Source organism: Charadrius vociferus, unplaced genomic scaffold (genome assembly GCF_000708025.1).
Source record: "Charadrius vociferus isolate BGI_N301 unplaced genomic scaffold, ASM70802v2 scaffold308, whole genome shotgun sequence".
Classification (NCBI taxonomy): domain Eukaryota; kingdom Metazoa; phylum Chordata; class Aves; order Charadriiformes; family Charadriidae; genus Charadrius; species Charadrius vociferus.
Window position 1 is genome coordinate 607990 of NW_009649929.1, and position 9092 is coordinate 617081.

At 41.5% G+C, this 9092-nt stretch overlaps 1 protein-coding gene across 1 annotated transcript in view; it reads right to left on the reverse strand.

Moving 5' to 3' along the window:
• Positions 1-8852, reverse strand: part of MTHFD1 (methylenetetrahydrofolate dehydrogenase (NADP+ dependent) 1, methenyltetrahydrofolate cyclohydrolase, formyltetrahydrofolate synthetase) — a 35795-nt gene extending 26943 nt beyond the window's left edge. Inside the window, exons 1-9 of the mRNA XM_009891210.1 lie at positions 8827-8852; positions 8040-8128; positions 7563-7777; positions 4910-4969; positions 4146-4199; positions 3642-3778; positions 3413-3513; positions 2942-3078; positions 1446-1557 (exon numbers count right to left, since the gene is read on the reverse strand). Coding sequence (XP_009889512.1) covers positions 1446-1557; positions 2942-3078; positions 3413-3513; positions 3642-3778; positions 4146-4199; positions 4910-4969; positions 7563-7777; positions 8040-8128; positions 8827-8852 — 931 coding nt within the window. The remainder of the gene's footprint in view (positions 1-1445; positions 1558-2941; positions 3079-3412; positions 3514-3641; positions 3779-4145; positions 4200-4909; positions 4970-7562; positions 7778-8039; positions 8129-8826) is intronic.
• Positions 8853-9092: the final 240 nt, after the last annotated feature.

Sequence of the window (9092 nt, forward strand, 5' to 3'; positions counted from 1 at the left end):
GATGTAGCTGGAGAAGCTGGCAAACTAGCTACCATTCTTTCTGTAGCATTGCAATTCCCACAATTCTGGCACTGATTTCCCAAAAGATTCATCTGAAAACTTTTTCGCAACCCATCAGAAGGGAAGAAAGAGGCAGGAAAACTCAGCAGTTTCAAAAAGCCACAGAAAAAAAGTCTGTGGCATCCATCATTTCGAAATCTGATGATTTCCATGGTACCTTATCAAGCCCCGATTACTGAGTCTCGCGATGCCACTAATGGCATTGCTGTGCAAAGCTGACTAGGCTGGGTGTACAAGAAGCTCAGATCTCAGTGCACTGCCCAAGGCAGACTAGTGGCAAAGAAACAGGGATGTGTCCTCAGAAATGGAGTTCACATCAAGCCTGAAAAAAGGTCATACCATCATATATCAGAAACACAATGGCAGTTTTATTTGCAACATGTTAGTGGGGGAGACTCCAACCCATTCTGCTTCATGAAAATCAGCAGTGACCCTGGGGGTTTTGGCAAATTGCCTAAGTTTGGGTAGCTTGGCACACATACATGAAGCAACAAACAGCAACAGCAGATGACTTTTTAATTTTAATTACACAGAGGACTAATGTTTTTAAATGGAACTCAGTGTCATCTTTGAGGAACAAGACTGCTGAACAGAAATTTCTTTACATTCCATTAAATAATGGCAACAAAATGACTGATTAATTATGAAAACTACCTTTTAAAAGCCTTGTGGGTGTAGCACAGAGATAGTTGGATGGTGACTAATTTTCTATATCATTCAATATCTGTAATTTGGATTTAAAATGAGATGAAAACAGAAATTGCCAAACTGTCTGTTGTTCCTTTATAAGGAAGGAGCAGCTAAGTGAAACCCTACCCTAAAATCCATTACGTTCAAGCACTTTATTCTGTGCCAGAGCCACTGTCACCAACTCTCTTGCAGGAGATGCTTTGTTTCAAGACAACAGCCATTCAAGCCTAAGAAGTTAATGTTGTGATTCAACAAATCCACAGCTATTTTAAGAGACTGCTTGCCATTTGTGTATTTCAAACAGAACAGCTTAATCAGATCTAACTGCAAAGCAATGACAGCAAAGCTGCATGCTCACAAGTGACAACAGCAGCAAGACTTCACTATACAGTTGCGGCAAATTACATGGATATTCTGTTGTAACATTTCCTAGGCCTCCTCTTTCCTCTACTGATCAGCCTCATTGAAGGCAGAAACAAAACTGCCACTGATCTGCTTTAGGACAGTACTTCAGACCAACCTTTTTTTTATTCTGGCATCTTCAGAGGTTGCCATCATTACCTAAGATAGACTTAAAAGAGAAAGAAGTCCGCATTGACTAGAAACACCAAGGAAACAGTATCCATGTACTTACTTAGCAACTGCATTTATATACAAATAAACAGATTCCCACTCTTTATACATTACCCACGCACCTGGCACATGGTTAATTCCACAGTCTATTACGATTGCACCAGGTTTGATCCATTCACCTTTTACCATTTCAGCTTTACCAGCTGCAACCACCAGGATATCGGCTTTACCAACCTATAAAAAAAGCCAAACAAAACAACTCTATTATACTGGCAGTGGAAAAAACGCAGAGCTGCTTCAGCAGCAACTTAGATCAGCTTCAATCGCATTGAAACTGTGTGCTCACCCACTGCCATCGGAGGGATGGAAGGGCATCGTCAGCAGTTAAAGGTAGCTAGCAGTTCCTTGGCAAGCACAAATTCCTGCAGCCAGAAATTATGGCCTATTTTCACACTCCTACCCTAAACTGTTGCTAGTCAACACTTCACAACCTCCTTTGAACTCCTCCATGATTCCCAAGTGGATCACACAGACTATTTTAGATAAAATTAAAGCCTTCTGCATATTCTTATCCTCCTCCCTTCAAATATCCCTGCATATTCAGCTGCTCTTTTCAATGTTAGAAATATACCCAGCACTTATCGGATGGCAGCCAAGAACAACCCCTGCACAGAACTCTAAGCTGCACTTCACTTATAGCAGAACTGCCTTGTAGTTTTTAAGTCCAGGACTGTGCAATGTACAACTCCATGGAAAACTGATTGTAATTCAGCACTAATATTCATTCAGACAGCGCTCAGTAAATTTGACAGATCTGGTCACAAAGCTGGTGATAGAGACACTGACTGAAGTGTGTTGTTAGTTCTTGTACTGCTTCATTCATGTTTGCTTAGGAAGCTGCTATCCCTTGGAATATTTCTCTTTTAATCTTCAAGGGAGATAAACCATTTTTAAGATTTCACTAAGAATTAGCACTTCAATTGTTAATCAACCTAATGACAGTCTTATCGAACAGCAACTTAACAGCATGAAGCATTGCAGTGTTTCTGATCTTCCTTGTGAGTTATATTCAAATACACCTACCCTCTTTTCAGCTTTAATACTTGCCTACAGAGCCTGGCAGTGTTGATTGCTCTACAAAATCCAAGTAGGTGGCAGCAGAGCAACACGCTATTTCTGTCACTCTCACTGCTTAAGAGGAAAATGGCACCAACTCCCAGTCACAGAAAATAAGACTGGAAAAAAAATAACCTGGAGAAAACATTTGGTCTAGCATTTCCCAGCCATTAAAGCAAAAGACCACCTGGCCATTTCAGCAAAAAACAAAAACATATCCCATCTTGCGGGCCACTACTTGGAGATTAGGAAGGGATGACTAAATTCTCAGCACTTGACCAAAGAAAACAAAAATAATAATTTCATTGTTGTAATTAAACACCAAAAATAATCAGCATCCTATTCCAGCAGAAGTATTTACACAACCATCCAATGAACAGGACTAGAAAACTGTTTCAGATGAAAGATAAGCCAGACCCAACAACTTAGAGTAGCAATGTGCAGCTGGCAGCACTGGCGTCCAGCAGATAACTAGAGCCTCATGCATCAATCCTGTCCTTACCTCCTCTGCCAGTGTTGAGGTCTTTGAATGGCAAGTGGTTACCGTTGCGTGATTCCAGAGCAGCAGGTCATGCATGGGAGCACCAACGATCTTACTGCGACCAACCACTACAGCTCTTTTCCCTGCAACCTGGACGCCTGCACCACAGAAAGTTAGGAGAAAGTAAAAATAGGTCATTGTGCATTCCAGTACAAACTAACTCAAATGGCTCTGGAGTCTTTTGGTCAGTTTAAGTCTGGCTCTGTTACTTCAGGATACTAGTTTTCTTCTGGGTTGTGTGCAATAAGGAACTGGAGCTGGGAGGGAGGGAGGACCACTTTAAAACTAGGTCTTATCCTATCCGAAAAGGCAGAGATGAAATGTGGCATCTTGACAAAAGTTTCAATGCGAAGCATAGCCTTGCAAGGTGCATAATTTCTCTTCTTATTGAAGCCTGCTGCACTTATGAATAATGGATGAAAACCTCCTTACCTGTCTGCCTGATAAGTTCCATGCATCCTTTTGGCGTACAGGGAATAAAGCAGTCTCCAAGGTCCCCTCTAGACAGTTTCCCAGCATTGATGCTACTTAAGCTGTATTTTGAAAGAATAAAGGCCAAGTAAGAATCCAAGCCTCATGATCACAATTCAAAAGAAAAAAGAAAAAAAAAAGTTTCTTTCTGGAGTAGCTGTCATGCTCTCCAGGGGTGAAGTCAGTTTACCCATCTACATCCTTCTCAGGTGCAACAGCATTGGTTATTTTCTCTGTATTGATGGGTTTATCAGAGTCAAGTGGTAGCTGCACTATAAAGCCATGAACAGCAGGGTCTCCATTCAAAGAGGCAATGCACTTAAGGACCTACAAGTAAAGACCAAAAACCTAATGGCCGATAAACTGAGATACAACTGATGCAAAGGAAAAAGCACAAACCTATCTGGATTAACAGACACACACAGTATATTTAGTTTTTCCACTTAAGAGTATTAGTGACTCAAATTTTTATTTTTAGAAAAATACCTTGTACGTCTCTAAATTTTACATTGTAGTGTTTTAGTTTTCTTTTAAAAATAAAAAAAAACCTCAGCAGGTTCCAGTTCTTTTTTCATGAGTTAATACCTTATGGGTAAGCAGTCTTTTTTTATAAAATAACAGGGAAAACTTAAGTTCATCTCTTGAGCTCAAACCCCAAATTATGTATTTTTTCATGATTGGCTGTATTACTTACGTCAGCTTCTGTTGCTGTGTTTGGCAGTTTTATGTGATTGGCACTGATCCCAATCTGCAAATGAGAATACCAACAAATTATCTCATTTCTGAATTGACATCAGAAAGTGATCTGGCTATTCTCTCAGTCCAACCCAGCCATAGCTACATTCTGTCACACTTCCCAGGTCTATCTCCTGTTCCTGTGGCTACAGTCCTATTATTTGGAAATACCATCAATGAAAGATCAGTGCTTTGCCAACTTAGATTGGTCCATACTTCAACTGTCCTTTACAGCTTTTGACATGAACAACGCCACCTTGGCTTGACAGCATACTGCCTTGAAATGCCAACAGAGAAGATGCCAGCTATCACCGAGGGAAACAGGGACTCATCTATGTTCCCAGTGCTGCAGTAGCATGTAGTATACCACTCAGTGCCAGATGAAACGCAACTGCAGGTACAAGACATTCAGGGAAGATAAGTGTATGGCCACAGGTCAGGAAAGACAGAGCATCGGCACTTCAGACACATGTAATCTAGGAGACATCACACAAAAAGTGGCACCAACCCACTGTTGGCTGTTGTTACCAGAGTAACCCACTTGGCCAAGTATCAAGTTACACACCTATACTACTTCCTTATAACAAGGAATTCAGGCCAGCATTTGTTTCTCCAGTACGGCAAAGCTTAGACAAAACTATTTGATTTGCATCTGTTTTTTTCATATTCAGATTTGACTTACTGTAGGAAGGTAAAAAGAAACGTTAAGATTTTGGGCATTACCTCAGCAGCAGCCTTCAGCTTCATATTAATGTAGAGGTTCGAATCATCCCGATTTCCAACCTAAGGATGAAAAGACAGTTGAGTCACAACTGCAGAATACAGACCCAGTGACAGGCTGAGGTGGGCTTAACCCTTCGCTTCCTTGGCTTCCTTTGAGCTACACCAAGGAGACAGAGGTATTCTTGAATAACTGTAAAACACTCTGCTAGAGGCTATAAGTAGCTGGAGCTAACAGGGAAGTGTTCTTTTGAGTAAGAGGCAGCTAAACACAAGTTGTCTAATATCCTGCATAAACAGTATTTACACCTGTTGAAAAACCTTAGTAAAAACAGTGCTCTCCAAAGCAAAAAATACTGCCTGCCATCTCATCTGAGAAAGTTAAATCTCTAGCTAATTAACATGATCAGCAGGTGCTAATAACATCCAATTATCTGATTAAGGCTTTCAGAAAAGCTGGGCCTCTTTGACACCCAGGAATCTTTAATTTTATGCACATATATGTATGTGCCTTGATGGAGAGACGACTTCTACTGCTGTTTTGTATCTTGAGATTTTTCCTGCCGAAGAAAATCCAACAAAACAAGAACAAAGTGATACACAAAGAGAAAGCAGCAAGTGGAACAAATGCCTGTAAGTTTTTGGCAGTACTGGGTGATTACAGTCCAACTGCATTTCAGAAGACTGCTTGCAACATCCAGCATGTTTTGTTAAAGGTAACACTCCTTGTAACCACAAGAAAATGAGGGACAAATAAGCAAAAGCTGATAAGCAAATTCTTGCTGATACTTGGTAACTATCCCTGGTTGTCACACAGATTACAAGCTGCTGGGGTGCTTGCACTGCCCGATCAGCCAGCATACACTTGTTCTTCCTCCCTAGGGTTAGACAAAGGGGCTGTCTCCCCTTTAAAGACTGCTAGGTTTAGGGAAAGGTAAGCTTCATACAGGGTGGAAAAGAAGAAAGAAACTGGGCATCAGGAGACATCTGCAAACAGACCACATATATTGTGCAAAAGAGTACATTCCTGACTACAGGACAAAAAAATAAAGATTAATTGACTTAATCTTTTTGCTCAGAGGATGCCAGACACCTCCTAAAAAAACAGCACATATCATGTGAGGTGCTACACATCAGAAACAGCTAATGGTTCTGATTTAACTGAAAAACAGACAGCTGAGAACATCAGTATTAGGAGATGAACTCCAAGCCCAGACTGGTAGCTTACAAAGGTGTCAGAAAGCCAAAGAGCAAGCAGGTTGTAAAGGACTCTGAGACAACCCAGGATTGAAGAGAACACAGCCAAGCAAAAAAAAAAAAAAAAAAACCAAACCCAAACCAAAACAAAAAACCCCGAAGTATGGTACACTCCAGAGACTATCGGGAAATTAGATATTGAACCTTTCTCGGTAACAATAAAGAACCCAGAAATACCAGTAAGAATAAAACAGTACCCTCTGCCGATGGAAGGGAGGCAAGGATTGAAGCCTGAGATTCAAAGACTAATTAAAAAGGGGATATTGGAACCCTGCATGTCCCCCTTTAATACTCCCATCTTGCCTGTAAAGAAACCAGATGGGACATACTGGGATGGAATGCCCGCCCCCTGCCGGCTCCGGGGGGGAATTAACCCCATCCCTGCCAGAACCAGCACATCCAGTAACACTACAAGACATCTATTTTTGAAGACAGTTTACAAAATCAGCAGTTCGGCAACTTCCATCAAAGCACCTCTTACTACATTTTATATAAAAGACTTTCCTCCTAAACACTTGAAGAATGCCTTCTGTGAAGATCTTCTTAAAGCTTATGTAAAAGAAAACCAGAAAAAAAAACCAAACCCCAAACAAATTTGTTCCTGGCACTGAAGAGGAGCATGGTCTTTGTGTGCTATAGCGGTCTTAACACTGGAATCCAGAGACAGGCACCAAGAGCTCTTCAGAAGCCCACAATACTGAATAAGGACAGAAACCACTTCTCTAAGCAGCCACTGACTGTCCATCAATCCTTTGTGGCCACACATTTCCTTCCTGTTACATGACACTTGCTACTGCTAGTCACCTTCTGATCTAAGCACAAAGAGTTTCCATTTTTTATAGCTGTGAGGAAAAAAATCACCTTAATTCTGCAAGTCTCTTGGCCAAGAGACTTGGTTTTGGCTGTCCCCGTCCCCCCCCCAAAAACGCTCCCCGCTCCCCTTCTCTCTTCATGTTCTGATGTAACAGCAGACCAAATTCCTTAACAAACACCCCATTTCAAACTTCTGAAATTTCAGAAATTTCTGGTACAAACACACCTCTGAAAGCTGACAGGCTTTGGGGCTGGCACAAATACATAGACTTGGAATAGAGTCTACAAGCACTGCTTCCTCTTAATAGACAAGAAGCTGCCTTTCACTGTTTCACAAACATAATGCTCAGAGAACTGCAGGGTCTGATGAAAGGAAAAAAAACCCCACCACAACTCTCAAAACCCAAAAAGGTTTCTGGGCCCCAGTACTTGGAGAAAAGATGTCACAGAACTGTGTTACCATCCTCTGCTCTTCTATCCCTTATAAAATGTTAGCATTACAAGGCAGCTTTGATAGAGCTCAGTCAGCTGTGACCGTTGCAAAGCAACACAGATTTTCTGCAATTGTCATTAAAGAAAACAATACCTGCAAAATTGCGAGTCCTGGTCTGAAGCCTGGAAATTTCTCTTTCATCTCAACAACTTGCTTCTTTAGTCTCTCTCTCACTTGTCTGAAGAGGGAAAACAAACAAACAAACAAACACAAGGTAGAAGTTAACCAAGGGGCTGAATTCTCATACAGTGATAAGTCAGGAGTTGAAAAGGCAACAGATGGGCAGATTGGCAAACATGTATTTAAGCCTTGAATTCACAAATTCCAGCAATCTCCAAATAAGATTAATGTCCATAAACCACTAAGACACTTTGGAAGTTTCATTCAAACTTATTTATTTTTTATTTTTTTTTTTAAAGTCCACATTGTGCTTCTTCACCCTCATCTTCACATTCTCAGAAGATACAACAGTAAATAAAAAAGTTCAAAATTTGGCACAGGAATTCCTGGGACTTCAAACTCCCTATTTAAAAGCAAATCCTCTTTCCACATATACTGTACCAGATCTACCTGTCTTCCATGGGCACCAGTCAACACTGTCATACATGCTGTCCTGGTAAAGGATGATGAATCTACAGTGGTAAAACTCTGGAAAATAGCTAAACAAACAGGAGGTACCCAAAGATACACTTTTACTACAGTTGTTCAATATAATGTGTCTCTATTTCCTGCCTGCTTGGCCTAACCCAGGCTGAGTAGGCTGAAGTCCTACACCCACTTTCCTGTCTCCAGTCTGCTTCTGTGCTTGCCAACATGCATTTGAGAAAATGTCCCCAGCCCGAGGGCTTCCAAACAAGGCAAAGATTTTTCCATGGGAGTAGGAAGGAGAATGAGAGGTGGACAGGCAAAGCAGTGAGGAAAATTAGCTAAACCCTGGTACACAGCTCAGTTCAACTCTTCAGCAATGAGAAGTTAAAGGATACAATTATTAAAACACAACTTTGAAATGGAAGCATGACAGGATTCACTGATTAGTTAGTTACTCTAGCTCAGTTGTCAACGCATACCCAGTTTGCTATGCAATGTTTTAGAAATAACAGATATCAGTGATAAATTAGCCGCAGACAGCTCAAAAGCCACTATCACCACCCTTCCCAGCCTTGTACTCCTCTCTTAATTTCTCAATTGCTGTCTGGCCCCATGTGCGCAATCCTTCACCAGGGAAGGCGGTAGGGAAGATGTCCTGGTGCCAGGCTCAACATTTCGAATTTGAAATTCTGTCAAAAGCCTGGGTGCAGAGCTAGCATCGCTGCACTGTCTCCTCACCAGAGGCAGTTAGGATTCAGAGAGAACTGACCAGTTGTTCCCATCTGATGGCCTCATGGTGCCGGAAGGAAGCTGTGGCCCTTCACTGCAAATGTAGGAGATACTCACTCAGAGGCAAAAGCCAGGTAAGCAAACCTCACAGGACACTAGAGGCTTGACAAGTCTGTCTTCCTCCACATGATCTCCAGCCCGCATCCCAGCCACTATTCTCCAAAGAGATAAGAAGGCACTACCATCACGCTTAGCAAATCTACCCTGCTCCAAACACCCTATGGTTTAAAACACAGATGGTCTTCT